The sequence below is a fragment of the Larus michahellis genome, chromosome 1 (genome assembly GCF_964199755.1).
Source record: "Larus michahellis chromosome 1, bLarMic1.1, whole genome shotgun sequence".
NCBI classification, from domain to species: domain Eukaryota; kingdom Metazoa; phylum Chordata; class Aves; order Charadriiformes; family Laridae; genus Larus; species Larus michahellis.
The window spans coordinates 59,191,723-59,210,367 of NC_133896.1; the positions used below are offsets into that span (position 1 = coordinate 59,191,723).

The following is an 18,645-nucleotide window of genomic DNA, read 5'->3' on the forward strand; positions in this document are numbered from 1 at the left end:
CCTGTAGAACCACTCTGCCTTGCTTCCCAAGAGTACTGTGAGGAAAGGCACACAGACTAAAGATCGTGTTCAGACCCCATTCTAGTGGGCGTCACAACTAGAAGCTATGATAACAATATCTAAGCAGATAAGACTAGTTATGATAACAGCTGGGGCTGCCCAGTCTCTCCAGGCAGTGTACTGCAGAGAGCCGTATGCTGTGCATGTGCAGTACCAGTGATCTGTCACTCAGAGTGCTAAGCTCCAAGTAGTGTTGGGCTAATTAAGTATCTGTGCTATAAAGTCTACATAGGCACACTTTGAGCCCATTCTCCCCCTTGCAGAAAGGGCTACAAGCTAGACTAATCATTCCTCTGAGAAGGTGCTCAGGCCCTTCCTATAGGACCCCTACAGTCGTCATTCCTTGCATCTTCTGCACCATCAAGCTCAACATGACTGCCTATGAAGTAACTACTGATGCTGAACTGGGGTTTGGTTTTCAACCCCTGGACCTAATTTCCTGTTCATGTTACCATCAGGGACACCACTGCCAGGGTTCCTGAAGGAAGCATGCTCAGCCTCTCAAAAAGCACTTCAGCTCACCCCTCAGTGACCCTTATTGATGCTAGCAACTGTCACGCTAATTGACCCAGTGCTGGGGGCAGACGGAGTCTGCCTCATCCTCTGATGACTAAAGAAAATTCACCATGACCTTGGTCCTCAGTGGAGGAAAAAGAAAATTTGGCACGGGGGAATTTTCTACAGATGCTCTCTTTCAAAACAAATAAAACAATACCTTAAGCATTATTTTTGGATACACAATATATCCTGGAAGTGCTATTAGACCAGTCAGAAGAAAACCAACCATAAAGCTAGCCTCTCTCCTAACTGCTACCCTCGGAGTCCTCCTGTCGCCACAAATGCGTATTTTTGGAAGCATAATGACAGGGAACAAAGTATTAGCGAGCATCACATGGTGGTGTCTGCTGGAGCTACGCTATTGCCAGCTGTGTCAGCATTCCCCTTAGCAGCCCCCAAACTGCCTCTGAAATGCACATGCAAATCCCATGGTGGTTCCTGCTGCATAATTAACTTCACCCTGTGATACAATGTTCTTCCCTCTATCCCGCCCATTTGAGGTCGCACTAGATACCAAGGTTGGAGTCATCTTGCCTAACCTTCAGCTACCTAAAATTTAGACACTTCATATGAATTAGGCATCCTCTCTAGTCAAACACCAAGAACAGGCACCTCTAGAACAACCTCAGCCCATCCTAAAACAGCTGTCTACAACTGCTGGGCTGAATTACACTTTGGTGGTATCCTGTCCCTCTCCATTGACAATCAAGAGAGCAGGAAGGACCCAACACCTCATTTTAGTCTGTCTAAAATTAAACTAAATTAATCCCACCCTACTTCTTTCCTCTTGGGACTATCATGTTTCACCCCTTAGACTCATTTTACAGATAAGCAACAAACCAAGGAAAGCCTCCTTGCTTCTGGCAGCCTGTGCAGAGTGCTGCCATGGTCAACAAGGACTGTTTGTGCACATGGAGAAGAAATATCTTATCTCCTTGTTTCCTTTGCAGTTTCCTGAAATAGGTTTGGGCTATTCTCAGAATGCACTGCAGCATCACAGAACATGCAGGGGTTAGATCAGTCCTGTGCAGATTTCTGACACGTGATCTTGAAATATAGCAGTGGGTGGAGGCAGAAGTTACTTGAAAAAGCACAAGGCCTTTTCAGACAACAAACCTGAATGCTAGAAAGCCTGGCACTGTTCTGTGCCTGCGGGCTGACCTTGTGCTCCAGCCCAGTCCCCAGGCTGGTTTAGTTGTGAAATTCAGCAATGAGTTCAGGAGTGTTAGTGAGAGCAAGAATCAGCCACAGCAAACTCCAAGGAACCCATGAAAGAAATACAAAGATTGTTTGTTGCCTTTTAAGGCTCTCAATGCTTTTCACAGGCAATTCAGTACACACTGATAGACTAAATGGCTTGTTTATTTTTCACCTGCAGGTGCAGACGGGTTTATAGGTGGCCAAAAAACACTGATGTTAGTTTTATCTTCAGAGTTGTTCCCATGCAGCTGTGCAGAGCCACAGGCCTCCTTAGTTTTCTTTTCAGCAGGAGGACAGTCAGCTTTCATTGGGGTGAGCAAGGAAGAGATTTGCTGCGTCATTCTGAGCTCCCCTACTGTATGGAGCTGAATCCCTCTTTATACTGAAGTCTCTAAGCTCAGCAGAAAGACAGCAGGGTTTCAAAGAAGACGCTTGGTTTGTTTGTTTATCAAGAACTATGTCCTCCGGACATTCCAGTTCTACTGAGCACTTTGACTACTTCAGGTTTCTCCCTGCCAAAGGTCATAGTTAAATGTGCATGCAACATCTCAACAGCCCACCATCTATGTAGCAGGCATACAGGCAGTTTGACCAACACACCATTTCCCTGCTAAAATCATTCTTGCTTTTGTTGGACACGTAGCTTCCTAACAAAACACTGTGTAACTGCTCCTGCAAAAAGGCAATTGTTCTCTTGTAGCCTCGGCACAAGGACACTGCAGATTACTGCAGTATCTACTGTAAACACCCTGACCCTGTGCTGCAGAATAACCCAATGAAAACAGCCACGACAGGCTCAGACATCTTATTTAAGGATTGACATGATGGTCTCCATTGACAGTAGAGTGGCTGCTGCTCCACTCAACATGCTCACACCTTGCCTGGGCTTATGTTCCTCCCATAGCAAAAGACACATAGAGGCCTTTTCTATTCATAGCAGGGACACTGCTGCAGCCTCCTGGCTCAGAGGAGGAATGCTTAATGCTGTTCCAAAGAACTCTGACATTGCAGCTCACTGGCTGACAATGGAGAAGGCTGAATTATTAGTTATGAGAGAGGCTAGCGTTATGGTTGGTAAAGGGTAGTAATTAATTTTGGGAATCACTGCTATTCTAGATAACTGCTAGACCCTGTTCATGGTCCTATGTTAGACAGGAAGCACCAAACTCTTGGAACTGAGTAGGAGGGAAAGTAGGGGTCCTGGACAGATCGTGATGAAATCAGAAAAGTTGATGAAGCCACTGCAGCATGTGGATGTTGAGTAGTTTTGTGAAGTGCGGTATGCTTGTTGAGCTGGAGAGTGACAAGAGTGGACAAGAACAGCAGAGTGCCGCGAGCCTGATAAGGCCAGAGGCAGCCATCCAAAAAAAAAAAAAAGGGGCAAAAAAAAAGGCAACATAACCTGTTGCCTTTTTGACAGATACAAGTTAATCGACAAATATGTATTTCCTTTTGAATCTTAAAAATAAATTTTTAAGATTAAGGAAATTTGTAAGCCCAGCACCTCATGCCCTCTTACTCAAAGTGCAAGCATTCCACTCCAGTGGAAGAGCCATGCCAGGACCAGCTTTGGCTACGTGTGCGGTTTTGCGACAGCTTATGAAACAGGCTTTGCGTCTCCTCCTCCCAGCTTTCGTGCTTAGCTATAAACTGCCTTATAAAGAGAGTTACTGTTATAAGGCAGGGAAGTGACTGTTTTTTTCTGAACGTTTACTTTGTCTAATATGTTTCAGATTTCTGCAGTCTCTGCCAAGCTTTTCCATTCCCTTTCTTTTTTTTCTTTTTTTTTTTTTTAAAGACATAAACCAGTCTTATGACTGGAATGGCATAGCCAAGAAAAACAATCTAGGGCTGATTTTTAGCATTACATAACAAGGAGTCAGTTTAAGAAAAAAAAACCAAAACAAAACAAAACAAAACTAAGTCCAAAGCATCAGGTTGAGTGCAGTTTGTGCAGCACAGAATTAGAGCTCTGAAGACAGGAACTAGAGATACCAAGCAACTGGTGGAGGAGATCTACCTCTTTTCATCTCTGAGTCAGTACTTTACAGCTCTTCTGAGCTGATGATATTTGAAAGCTACAGAGTTTGGTTTAGCTTTATGTAAAGACTTCACTATACAAGTTTCATTTGTTCTGTACATAGAAAAAAATGCCATCATTCTAACTGGTGGTGACAAAGAATGCAAGGCAAGAAGAGATGACAGACCCCCTACCACCACCACATCTTGAATTTAATGAAAGTGCTGCATGGAAAAGCTTGCATTTCCACAGTCTTACACTGTGTGTGTTGAACACAAGCAGGACTCCAGTATCTACAGAAGCCCATCTGGCATCTTTTACTGCGAGAAATTTTAAAAGTAAAGAAAGAATTCAGGTATTCAGCATCGTATTCAGGAATGACCTCATCCTGCTCCTTTCCCCTCTCCAGGCAAATTTCTACAACTGCTGGTTACTTTCCATTCTGTCTGACCAATACAAAAAGTTGAGGTGCTGTTATTTTAAGTATGCAAACTCAGTTCATTGTTACGTGTTAATCAGAATCATTATCATATCTACAACCCTATGTGAAATGTCTGCAAAAATACCTTCATCTGCTTGACTGTATATCGCATCGTTCCAAATGGTCCATCTTTCATGAGCTTCTTCCCCACAACTTTAGCTCGGATCACTGTCAAAGAGAGGAAAAATACAACAAATTATAAACAGCTTTACACAACATTTAGGCTAGACCCTCCACTTCAAAAAAGCCACTTAGATAAATTATTCTGCAAAATAAAACAAAACTCCAGGCCAGCCTTCCTCTCAATTTATTCTAAATCTCGCACACAATGAAGTCATGTAAAATGGGATGTCAAAGCAAGCATTTCTTTAGAAGAAATCAGTTCTGTGTGAAGAATAAAAACAAGCATTATTTATGTTGAAACCTCACTGAAATCTGCAAAGCAGACTATAGCTGGAACCAGGGCAGGTTAAAATATTTCCACCAAGCCACTGGGATGAAGTTTGTATTTAACATCTTAACTCTCAACATACAGAATGACGTTCAACAAGATACTACTATTAAATTGTTCGTTGGGTGCCCAGTGCAGCTTCTGTTTCCCAACAATCACAATATAGTACAGCGCACTGCAATATCCTGTATCTGAGGATTTCACTACAGCTGCCACCTTTCAGATACCACAAAATTCCCAACAAATAGCTCCCTTGAACAAATGGCTACTCTACAAAAACAGATTGTTCAGCAACCATCAAGTCCACAGTGAAAGCTGCCAGGCCAGCCAGAAGCCACCTGGAAGACAAACTAAAGCTGACCCATCAGACCTTATGTACACTGCACTTCATTTCTTCATGGATAGTAAGGGGCAGTGTGTGTGCGTCTGTGCACACAGCATCCAGCCTGTAACCATACCTCCATTGTAACACGGACACACCGCAGCAATGCCAACTGTGCCCAGGCTATCATAGATAAGGATTTTGAGGTCACTCGGATCTAGTGGGTAGTTTACAGTGAGTACTTAAGGAAGATTTCTCTGATCATTTATTTTTGGGACATTCCACAAAAGAAACTATTACTGTTCCATCAGTTGTCTTTGAAAAAGTTCTGCAAAGCTCATTTCAGCAGAGGAGCAAAGCTTAGTGACAGGGCAGGCATTATTCACCTGAAGTCCACTCCCCTAGAACAATCATATCACATTATACAAGCAGCAGAAGTGGCTTAATTTTTACAAGGGCTGCAGAAAATGAGATTGGAGAAGATCAGTCCTGGGAAGAATAAGGATCACTGTTAGAAAACCCTGTACCCCAAATGCCACTCATACAAACAACAGGACAAAAAAAATAAGGAACTCAAAATTCCATCAATCAAGAGAAACATCAAAACAATATAACTGTGCAAATCTTACCTAAAATCTTATTCATCAAGCTACTCATTACAAGGGCTATGAAAGCTATTCTGTAGAATAATCCAAAGAATGCAACATACTCATAACACGAGTAATAATATACATAAATCCCCCAGAAACCCCTTTTTTGTGGAAGAGGAGATATAAACTACTTTTGCATAAAGCATATATGGGTACACCATTGCAAACAATGCACTTCTGCTGAATATACAGCCCAACAATTCCAGACCACTGAAATCCAGCAACTAAACCAGACCTTGTACATCATTTCCTCTGAGCCTGTGAAGGTCCTGACCATAACTCCCTGCACAGGACAGAGGTGCTGCTTTCACAGCAATCTTTCCAGCATTTCATCTGTGTTTTGTTGAATGTATCATATTAATGCACCACAGAAAACAATTCAGTAAAAAGCAGAAAGGCATGGAAGGGAGATAAAGCAGTGGAGGTACTCCTTTGCAAGCAGGAAAACCCAACAAGTTATTATTTGCATTACAGCACTACCTAAAAGCAGCAACAAAGTTCAGGGATCCATTTTGCTAGGTATACAGGACATTAAACAAACACCCTGTTGCTTCTTAGCTCATTTAGGTTTCAAACAGCTGTAGAAGCCCACTGGAAGAAATGGGAAAGAGACTTAAGTTTTTGTTCACTACCTAGACCAAATTACTGAGGCAAAAAGCTTGTCCCAACCTTCTGAATAATCTGAAAAACAGATTTAAAGAAAGAGATAGTCTGGTTATACACACCAGTTCCTGGAAATTGTTCCATGAGAATGGTGTGAAATGAAGATAGACTCACTCTGCTCTGATTTATATCCTGTGCTTCAGCCAGACTTGTCAAATAAATTTTAAACGACGTAAGACAGTCCTGCTGGCTTTGATTCAAAGGACCAACAAAACCTTCATTCATTCAGTGTAAAACTTCATTCTTTTTTTTTTTTCAAAATTCTATTATCCAGTGGCAGTAAATGCCTGTACAATTTTATTGATTCTTCTATTTAACAAGTTGTTCAAACTTCAATTTACTTTCTTCTTCGTAATTTAGTAGCTATATTGAAGCATGTCCTTGAGGACTGCAAATATCTTCAAAGAACTATGTTCTTCCATTTGTTGCCCCCAACTACCACAACCACCAGTGAAGCTGTAAGAACCAGACTGCCTAAGGGTCAATGAGAAAGAACACAATTTCTTGATTCAAGGCTTTGTGAATTCCAGGGCACTTCATTAATGCTGGAGTCTATAGCAGAGGCCGTCAAAAGTCTTATCTTCATCTATTGCATATCTGATAATACACTGAAATTGAAAAACCTGGTGTTTGCCCAACACATATGAAATCAATAATGAAATCTTATTTCTTACTGATAATGATAAGAAATATATTAAAAGGTAATATCGCAAAACGCCAGGGTTTCCAAAACAGAACACAGTTAGCATAAAAGATGACAGGCACATTCGCAATTGCTGACAAAATATCTAAACCCCCATTTGCTTCATGTACTTCACTGCTAGCTTAGCAGCCCTTTAACTTCTAGTTAGAGTAGCACAGCCACTTCAGAAAGAAACCAACTTTTATTTATGGACTAATCAACAACTTCACCACAGGGCCAAAGAGTCAAAACACACATCTACACTAGCATGTAACTGCATCTGAATTTCAACTAACACTACCCTTGCAAGCAGGTGGAAGGATCTGTATTTTCATATTAATGTTCCCCAGTAAAGTTAGAGAAGAAAACCGTCCTAGTAAATTCACCTAGTAAAATCCATGAAAAACCTTCATGTGGGCTGTCACTTCAAGCCTTTTATAAATGGGTGAAGCCCTCTGTATCTCAGAGAAGTTGCCTTTATCACCCAAATGGCAATTTTTTTCTAGGTAAGTTCCTTCCTTTACCAAAAAGCTAGGAATGAACAAAGAACCCACATATTGAAGGAAAAGTCAAGCTGTTGGCCAAGGAGTAGAGGATCCTCCAACTTAAGTCTACCCTCTGTATTTTGTGAGGCTAAATTCACACTCCCTAAGGATTAGATGCATCTGGGTAACTGGAGAGAAATGCTGGATGGACAGGACTACTCATGTCCAGCTTCATCACCCTAAGCCTCCACGCATGACAGCCACTTGTAAACCTGCCCAGAACAGAGTTCTAAGCTGCAGATCTGCAGCCACATGTTTCTCAGTTCCAATCTTTGCTCCTTCAAGCCACCGCTCACCAGTTACACTGCTGGACCACTCTTCACACCTGGTCAGAAGATAAAGAGCACTGTTCGTAACTGAGCGGGAGGTGTGCATACTTGCCAGAGGAATTTTTCACCCTCTGCATATTATCAGAAATTTACAGTATTTCTTAGAGTATTACAGTGTATTACAGTATTTCAAATTCAGTACATGTTGTGTTAATGAAATCAACTGTTTACTTCTGGGGATTCCTAGTGCTTGAGCAGAATGAGTGCTGTGACTTCTCCCCTGAACTCCTTCCTTCTCCCTGAAGCTCTATTACAGTCCTGCTATTACTGATGGGAAACTTTATCCCACACAAGTGGTCACCAAAATAGCTGCATATTTTTAAACCACAATCCCTTTGAAGTACTGCCTACGAAAATACTCCAAGATGAATGTTTCTCAGTACTTTGGGGTTTCAGGTCAGGTCACTTTGTGGGACTGGAGCAGTTGGCAAGGTCTCATGAATGATTTGTAATTATTTATGAAAAGTTAAATTAGATGAGGATATAAATCTTGATAAGATAAGCATGGCAGCCATACCGTGATTCAGAGAGGAGAAAACATATGCGCTGCTTCTCAACATTCGACATGATTTTAAAATTGAGAGAACAGAGAGAAAGAAAAATGGATATTTAGTTGATATTTTAAAAAAATATTACAAAAATAACCTGCTGTGTTTGAGGATTCAAGAAATACATCTCACAATGTATCACAAATGATTAATGTATTTATCTCTTTTCCCTTGTTTTTGTTTTTTTTTTAATGTAAAATAACTTAGTGCTTAGGAAATCAGAGATGGCTGAGATTTACCACAGGACTAGAAGAGTGCAAACAGCTAATGGTTTGTATTTCACTAGCATCTCTAGAGTGGTACAAACTGCCTGCATATGCAAGTATACACACAAATACAGAGAAAAATCACATATTTTACAAATGTCACTGGATGAGGTCTTATAAAGGCAAACAAATGAGAATAGGCATAGGAGAAAAAGGCCCTCTACGTACTTTTATTTGCCCAAATGCACACATAACTATCTCAAGCACTCTTTATCACTTACTCCGTGGCCATTTTCCCAAGGATTCATAGGAAAAATAAGCCTAAAGGTCAGATATGAAGCAGAATAGGACACTGGCTTTATAGCTGCCATAGCAGAAGGCATTATTTTCGTGAGGCAAGGAGTGGACAAACAGGCAACGACCGACGTAAGGGAAGTGGACATGTGAGATTAAGGCAAGCTTTTGCCAAGCTGAGGAAACAACATGGTGAAAGACTCATAATTACCAAGTCATTTCATCCAGGCACACACTAGCTACTACACGTGTAGTGCCTCTTTTTCCCCAACGGAAAAGCAAAGGCATCAACTGTCTTAGTTCAGTCCAGCCACTAGATGGTGACACTATCACAAATCTCACCTTCCATTAAGGAGGGGGCAATGGTACATGCACAAGCTAACACCACAAATCCCACTTGCATGCCCAACTGCACCATGAGAACCAGATGCTTTCATGCAAGTCGGCTGGTTGTCATCCATAAACAGCATTTTAACTGCAGGCATACACCCTTTAGAGACCAGGATTTGCTCCAAACCCATCTCCCTTGTAACCAATTATCATGAATGGCTCAGGCAAGTAACAAACGCTACACTTCTCGTTATTGTTTCAAGAATTTATTTTATTGGTGTGCAATATGAGTATTTTTAAGTGAGAGCTTTGGCTGAGATGCATGCTCACTGCATTTAAGCGAGTGAAGGATGTGGAGGATTCATGTTGTTTACTAATGGAGACACAGGGGACAAGTTATTCTGCCAGTCCATTCTTTGACATCCAAATAGCGGCAAAATAAAATACATTGGGAGCAGCAAAGTGACCAGGAGGCTGAAGAAAGGCTCCTTCTATCCTGAGGCCACTGACTGCACTAGGAACTGGACAGCAAAACCAACCCCCAACAGAATGGTGCACTTGGAAATGCCGCCTTGACATTAGACATAGGGGGCTGGTTGCGATTTTATTCATCCAAAGACTGTGGAAGGGCTCACTTCCAAAAGCAATACACTAAGAACTTTTTACCAACTTTATTAGCAGTTCTCTTACTCAGCCTGTCTCACAAAAACTCCTTACTGTGCTGGTACATGCTGGAGGGCTCACATCATGCAGGGCTAAGACCTGAACATACTGAGGTATTCATTTATTCTGGCATTTATGGGTGTGTCTCCTAACCTGGTCAAGGCAGGATGCTTTTATACACAGATTTTTCTAGCGTTGGTGATGATGGTGCTGCTACAAAGACAAAATTGCTGTGGCTGTCTTGCTCACTCTCTCTCATGAGCTGCGTTCCTTTTCCCACTCCCCCCTGGCTGATCTGTTAGCAATTATTACCAACGCTCTTGGCTTCCCTTAAAGCAGAGGGCCATAACTACAAGTGGATTGGGTCCTTTGGACTGGAAGTCTGGCCCAGCTATACGCAGCCTCTTGGGAAGCTCTATTAAACTGCCTGGTGGCTGTAGGCATGTATGAGCAGCAAGTGGGTGGGATCTGCTTTGGAAGGAGGACAAGAAAGCAGCCTCTCACCCATTCCTCCACTTCTACAGCAAAGCGGAATGGAGAGGGAAATGCTGATGACAGCAGGGGATTCATTAAGAGGGAAAAAAACAGATACAAGTCTCCAGTCTGTTTGATGATCTGTCTGTACTGAAAGTCACCTCCTCCTACATAACCAAAATAGAATTATTTTACAAATTAAGAGTACTGAATTTGAAAACTTCTTGCAAAGCGCAAGAAGGCTGAAAAAATACAGTAGAGGAGCTTCCTCTTGCCTCATTCCATCATGACTTCCAGCCAAAGCCACAAGAGCAAAGCAAACCTCTTTGTCTTGGAAGAAGCCAAATCCAGCTGTGCTGGTACACAGCATCACCAGAGAACCTCATCAAGAAAGCAAAAAAAGGTAGTAAGAGGTTCACTGCTGGCTGGCTTCCTTTCATACCCCTCAGCAACAAACTAGCTCCCAGTACTGGCAGTCCAAATCTTGACCTCTTGCCTTTTCAAAGCACTCTCAGGAACACTGACCAAGAAAGAGCACCTTCTTGACACCAATCATCTCTTCCATTCAGACAGTTGCCCCATAAATATCGCACTGGCAAGGACTTGTGCTTACTTCAACAGGTGTGTTGGAACGTTTTGACTAACAATGAAAGTCTACATAAAAACAGGAAGGCGAGACACCCAGATATCTTTCCTTCCCATTTTCTAACCAGAACTATGACATTTACTTTTGGGCTTTGTTTAACAGATCAAAAAAACCTTTCCCTGTCTGTGGCAGAGCAACGCTGTTTGAAGGCCACCCAAAAAAAGTGAAAGGCAATTAAATGGCTTCACCCAGGGCCAAGCTCTGCCTAAAACAACTGATCACGATTGCTAAGCACTTGCTAAGTATTAACCAGGTTTCCCATCCTTGCAGACTTCCTTGCCACTGAGAGTCTGTTTGCACAACATGCTGTACTGCATTTCCAACACAACAAAATAAGGAGTGATACAACTCTTTCACACAAGATTATGATTGCATCAGACCTACCGTCATTTCAAAAGTATAAACTGCTCTAGAAGGGCTTTACTTGTGAGAAAGTTAATCCTCCCAACAAGACCACAAATTAAAGACACAAGGTTGCATAAAACAAGCAGAACTTGGTTTGTGCTTGGCATTTCACCTGTAGCTTATTAAGTGGGTACAATTTTTCTGAAGGGAGCAGTAGAAAGCATTTTTCTCCCTCTCCATATGGTGCATCCATATGGATCCATCCATATCCCTATGGAAGCCCAAGCTCCCTTTGAAATACACTAGAATCAGAAAGGAGAGGTCTCTGTTGGATAAGAAACAGTGAATTATCTTCTAGACATTTCATTCAGGTTCCTATATGCAATTTGCTTGAAGACTCTTCAGCTGCCCAGCAGTGCCCCTGCATCTGACTCCTCATGTTAGCTCCCTTGCTTTCCCATCATACATGGATAGTCTGTTGGGAGAATGGAGGAAAGACTAAAAGGAGGAGGAAGAAAGGAGGGATCTAAAATGCAGTTATATCCATTTACATGTAAAATCTTTTAGATCCATGTCTAGATGGTATGTTTCACAACAAGGGAAACTAGCTTCAGGAAATAGCTTGTGATAAACACAGAGAAGCTAAAGGAAGAAAAAAAACCAAACCAACGTCTGTTGTTACTAGCTATTACACCTACTAAACTCAGGGAAGCCAGGCAGGCACAAGAGATTAGCTAGAATAGGCACAGAGTGAGTCGAGTCACAGGAATTACACACATCTCTCAGTTAGTCTCACAGCTTGCATCAACAAAATATTCTAGGTTTGCTACGGATGGAAGCAAAACACTGCAGACTACATAATAAGCATGTCTACAGCATTGAGAAACCTCTGGTAAAATAAAAAGAGAAACCAATGCCATTCCTGCCAACTAGACATTTCTCTGTCTCCTTTTTGGCAGGCTTTTTTTTTTTTTAACTTTCCACCTGAATATTTTTTATTAGTAAAGGAAGGAAAAGTGATGCAAGTGGAGGGAGGGGAAGGGAGTGCCTCATAAACAAAGTACAGTAGAGAGGCACCTTGCACCTCTCTCCAAGGGATGTTTTCAGCAGAGTGCATTTTGCCTCATTTTGTGCCACTGACAACGGCCAAAGAAAGAACTGCTTTCAGCCAAGGTTAGCAGTGTTGGAAAGACGGTTGTCAAAACCAACACACAAAAGCACTTCCTAAGCCAGCTTACAACGGTGGATAAAAATAACAAGCATATGACTCAAAGCTGGTCAGGCAACGCTCAGCTCAAAACATCTTTTCCATTTTCTTTTGGTCTACATAATATCTATGCAATAAGATTTAACTGAGTCCTCACTTCCAGATCAAGTACTTCTAGACACAGTACATATAGGATGAGGGAAAGCCAGGCTGAGACAGACAAGGCTCTGGTTTCTCATAGCTCTTTGGAATTCTTCGAAGGAGCCACAGGTCTAAGTGTTCCACTTGGAGAATATGGCAGAGCTGAAGTGAGACCAATTAGGGGCAAATGGAAACCATATGTGATTTTAATGAAACAAGGAGCTGGTGCACATGGCTTACTGCTGCAGGAGCATTTACTGCCTGAAAGGAATGTGCATCTGGCGTTGATCGTTTCCCAACCCATCAAGTGAGCAGTAACATGGAAAGCAAATTGGAGCATATGATGAGAGATGAATTGCCTAAAGTAGTACAGTTAGGGGTGCAGCCTCTGCAAGGAGAAAACATCTCCTTCGCCTGTTATTTAGTGATACAGTTGCAAGTGAGGCTGTTCCATTTCTACAGATCATGATAATACGCTACAAGAACGAGTGCTAGAGTGATTAAAATGGATCAAATGGTATTTTAAATAACTGACTACAATCACAGAAATCCCATTCTGATTCACATGGGGCAGACTTTTACTCCCTTGAGGTCACAGGCACTGCTTAAGGAATAAAGTACTGTTGATCCTACGCAGCGGTAATATACAGTCCCCAAATGTCATGTCTGTTGCTGCAAGTATTCAAATAATGATGCTTTTACGTGTACATCAAAATGGGTACACAGTGAGGAGACCTGAGGCTGAAGAGGCAGTGTAGAGGCACCCTTTTGTTACATTTTTTTTCTTTTTGACTGCCAGTTTCCCAGGAATTTTCAGTTTTGCTGAGAAAGAAAAGTCCTCAGCCTGTAAAGCTGTAGATAAGTTGCTCTATTGGGATACGGTCATTCCTTCTGCAAGCTGTTGTGTTGCAGCTTGATTATCTGGTTCTTAGAATAAAACCACTATCTTCACCAAGCAGCCAAGAGACTGCCCGCATACATCACAAGAGGAAGGGGGAAAGATGCTCTGATCCAGCACTCAACTATACATATATCGAATGTCCAGAGCTTGAACCTGGTAGATGCTACTTTGCATTTCTCATACTAGCGAGACATCTGCAAAGCCAGATACCTAGAACTGGCGTGTCTTTGCTTCTTAGCACCAGATTTCCTGTGCACGATATCCAGAGTTAAAAAACATAATAAATTCATCACTGTATTTTTCAAGGAGGCTACAGAAAATTCTTGAGCTAGATCAGCGTGTTTATTAGTCTTCCGTAACCCACCATGCAATCCATGGACACACAGGGAGCTCACATCCAAATGGTCCAACAGGAGGAGGAGGAAGGAGAGTCCTGCTAAAGAGAACATCTGAAAGCAGTTTTCTGATGCACATTAGAAATAAGGCAGCTCTGACAGCCCATGTAAACCTTTCAAAACAGGGAGTATCAAAAGCCACAGGCCTGGACACTCCCTGCTTCAGCAACTTACTTCAGAGGATTCTCCTTGCTTCAGCACCTCGCCCAGCTGGGACGGGTGCCAGCATTCTGCGAGGAGGCTGCACTCCACTGATCACATGGTTTACACTCAATTTTGCACGTAGGAGCTAGAGAGGAAGAACTGTTTGGGAACATGTATAGATTTCAAGGGTACTGGGTGGGCCTGCAAATTCCTTCCTGCATTAGAAAACTTGCATTAAACTGATAGGCTAAGCAGCTGTCCGTGCCAAAGAGGTATACATATTTAACCAGGTCAAGCCTATATGTGCTGCTCCGCTGTTCCTGCTTGCACTGGACCTGACAGGACCTACTATTAGGATTGCCGGACCCTGGAATTAAACCTGCATTCAAACAACTTCTCCTGTGAGAAGCCAGTACCTTTGTCCGCCATTCTTGAGCCATTATAAACTGTTCAGAAGCTGACAGCCTCTGCAGACTGTTCACGTACACTGGACATGTCCATGACACAGTTCTGGTTTATCATAATGCTTAAGGAATTTTCAAATTGCCCTTTTTATTAATGTCTGTTATGTAACCGCTGTCATTAACACTATGTACCTCAGCTTAGTTACATGAAGAATTTTACCCTGGAGTCTGAGCACCATGTAAAGACTTAGGTGTAGCACTTGGATCCTGATTCAGTGTTCATTAAAGCAAGTAGAAAAACTCCCCAAGTCCTCAATCAGGCTCATGTACCACGATTCCCACTTAGAATAAGGTCAAGGTCAGGACAACATCAGGGCAAACCTCATACCAGCCAATTAGCTCACCTACCCAGAACTCTCCAGGATCCCATGCAGTGCCCTGTCATAACTGTGTTCCAAAACATCATCCTTCATTTTGGTGCTTCAAAAGGATATTGAAGGCCAGAAGAATTTAGTGTTGATTTGTTGTTGGAGTAAGTTAAAAAAAAAAAAAAAAAAAAGAAGTGTGATATGAGACATCTCATGAAAGAGGTAATGAGAAGACCTCGAAGTCTAAGAACATCTATAAGCAACAACTCTTTACATGAGTAACATAAATACTGTACATCCTCTGGCTCTGAAGACATGGGATTTTCCCTGTGCAATGACACAGAGCACTGACAGCAGAAAGGAAAGGCAGACACTGGCCAGTTACTTTTGTTCTTCAAACAGTTTTCTCAGAAACTCCCTGACTGTCCTACTGACAGACTGGCCAGAGTTGTTCCATAGAAACTGCAGTAGAGTGTGAAACAGTATAACCATCTCGTTCTTTTATTACCCAAACTTCCTTCATACAGACTTTTCATCACTAAAATTTCATGTTCATGAACAGCCCAATAGGTCATAATCAGAATAGATTTCCAGAAGTTGTGTGTCATTCCTTGGACACTCATATGCATCCTGGTGCTCCCAATGAAATTTTAATGAGCTATGACTCTTAGCTAGACTCCCCTAAGCACAGAGAACACACCAAATGGTTAACAGTGCCTGTCTACCACCAATTGTTGACTTTGTTTTTTCACAACAGGTATTTATACACATCCAAGACTAACCCATACTGTTTTATTCCTAGTCAGTATTACTAATGAGTGGGTTTTATATGAAAATTCTCGAGTCTGACCATGTGAATCTGATGGAGATTTACTTAGTGAACCTACCAGTCAGATAGCTCATCTGTGCTACTGAGTTTGAGAGCTTCGTAAAATATTCTTACCAAAAACTTTCATAAAGCCAATGTGGGGGAATTAAGCCTGCATTCAGCTATCACTTCTTAGGTGTCCTTGTAACTTTTTAGGAAAAAAAAAGAAAAGGTCAGAAAGCATGGTTGAATAGTCACTTCACAGCTGCCCTGGCACAGTGATTGCTATTTCTACACGCTCTAAGGCCCATTAACTGTTTTGGGAGGCAGAAGTTCTCTGGACACTGAGTTTCCTGAATGTTTACAGATAAGGGTAATCATTTCCAGGGTATATACCGAGCCTGACTGCTTCCTGCCTGTCTAGGTCTCCTGAGATATTGCTGCAACAGGACTATTTTGGCAAAGTAATGAACCATCCTCCCAAGAGCCAACTTTTCAGGGCTCCAGTTAAGTTTGCACCTGGAACACAGGTGTAAGTACGTTTAAACATTGACAGGGAGGGAACAAACAGAAACACAAGGGGAAATACCTCGTCTCAGTCCAGTGGCAGCAGCAATACCACAAACTTGTTTGTTCATTAATGCAGCAAACCCAAGGAGAACTGCCCATTGCCAAGGACTGGAGTAAGCAAAGGGTATGTAGATTTGTATTTTAAAAAGAATTCTCAGAATTCAGAAAAAGCTAACTATAAACCCCAATGACTAATGAACCGGAATCTTTCCCAGCTTGAGACATAGTGAATAACCTGATCAAAATCAGCACTTCCAGAAGGGGAGGCTGTTACTGTTAAACCATCAGGGATAGGACTGGTAGAAATGTTTCTGGAAATGCTTTTTCCTGTCAGGAAACGTGGTTTTACTTAAGTCACAAATTTCTAAGGAAAGCATCAACTTCAGCAAAATTGTTTTTTATTTTTCTTCTCAGAAAAACTGAGAGCTATTTTCATCCTGAATCAGCATGTCTCTTCAACTGCACCCGAAGTCTAAATGTTGATGTGAAATGACACCTTCGTTCAAAACAGACATTTTGAATTAACCCTTCAAAACATTAGATTCAGATGCACCAGAATCACTTTTTCCAGAAAATTCCATGCTGAAGATTCTGATATTTTCATTTTCTCTCACATTTCAGATTGAATAAATTTCTACCATTTCAAAATTCTCTACGAAACAGAAATTCTGACCCTCTACAGCAAGTTTCTAGACTCCTCTTTCACTGTATAAATCAGAGGTGACAACAACAAGCTCCAATGACAGAAGCAAGAGTAAATTCCATTTTCCCCCTCATTTTTCAGAGCCAGCAAGTAAATTCATACCAATGAGAGATGCAGGTGCTGAGAACTGGCATAATTTCAAAAAGTAAGCCATTATCCTTTATGATCTCCAAGAGTATCCAAACTAAAATAAGCATTCAACATCAGAGATCAGTCCTTTAATTCACTGTGCCAATAAAAGTCTGTCAACACAGCAGACTGTAAATGAACATAGACATACTAGAGCTATCTTTAAAGAGTGACTTAGGATACCACAAACAGTAATTTAACCTGTTCCTCAAGTAAAACATTGGCTTGCTGAGTGCTCGTACTTTGAGACTGCAGGCAAGTCAGCAAGTCAACTCAGTGACAAATGCCTTCCTACTCTCTTTTTCCTTTCTAGCCGTTTCCAACATTTTGAAGCAGTATTGTTTGATTGCAGGCTGCTTCCTGAAGCTGCTGCCTTCAACTGCCTGTTGAACCCGGTGGGAATCTTTCCACCGTTTTTAACTGGAACAGGATCAGGCCCTAAATAAGTAGTGGTGGAATCCCTAGACTTACGGACTGAACAGCTGTCTCTGCCTTTCCGAAAGAAAAGAGGGAAAGTTATTCCTGCAGCTGTTTTCCCCTAAGTGCCTTCACTCCAAACTGTAACAGGACTGGAGGGAGAGGGAGAGGTGGAATTTTAATAACCCATTAAAAAGGAGTATGGGCCACTGCGCAGCAGCTCTTTCAGTTCTACTCAAGCAAGGTCACTGCTGCCAGGCTCAGACAGCCCTAAGGGCACGGGAAAAGTCGTTGTCTTGTTTTCACATCTCATTCACAGAATGGATAACGAGGGGGAGGGAGGAATCAGCTTTTGGGTTAATTAGCACCATGAACAGACAGCTGCATTGTCATTAAAAGTTCAAGAAGTCATCAGGGTCATCACTGAACTGCAAGATGTACACACACGCACACGAGGCACACGTCTAAGCCTGGGTTTTTAGCAGCCTTGCTCAGCTCCGATTTTCCGCTACCCCAAGGGAAACACTTTGAGTCAAGAACACTGAACTGCTGTAGCTCGGAGGAGAAGACAGAAGCACAAAGGCACTCCCTCTGAATAGCAGTTGTTCATCCCCTTGGAACTGCTTAATTTCACACTTAATACACCAACTAAGAATAGTTACATGGCTTTTTTTCCCCCGGGAAAAATCAAACGCGTGGTTTACCAATGTATAGTTTCGTGATTGCTTCTAATATTCTGTGGGATAAGCAGACGCCCAGTTGACAAAACCAGGCTATGGGTGCACGCTGTTCCTTCCACTGCTTCCTTCCACAAGCAAGGAAGCTGAGGAAGTGCAAGTGCATATTAGCAAATCCAGAAATGAGCATGTATGAAATAATAATGAAAAGATAAAACCTCTAAAATGACATGGACTGCTATTAATAAGGTTTGGAGCAGTGCTAGACTCAGAGACGCACAAGTTGGCTTAAAAACAAAAACAATAAATTATCT

The 18,645-nt window shown here is 41.9% G+C and overlaps 2 protein-coding genes across 6 annotated transcripts in view; one reads left to right on the forward strand and one right to left on the reverse strand.

The window, feature by feature from the left end:
* The window catches only part of SYN3 (synapsin III), a 202,713-nt gene that overhangs the window by 77,963 nt on the left and 106,105 nt on the right, over nucleotides 1–18,645 (forward strand). The gene's annotated exons all lie outside the window — the stretch shown is intronic.
* TIMP3 (TIMP metallopeptidase inhibitor 3) overlaps nucleotides 1–18,645 on the reverse strand; it is a 36,451-nt gene that overhangs the window by 5,232 nt on the left and 12,574 nt on the right. The window contains exon 2 of the mRNA XM_074580494.1: nucleotides 4,405–4,487. Coding sequence (XP_074436595.1) covers nucleotides 4,405–4,487 — 83 coding nt within the window. The remainder of the gene's footprint in view (nucleotides 1–4,404; nucleotides 4,488–18,645) is intronic.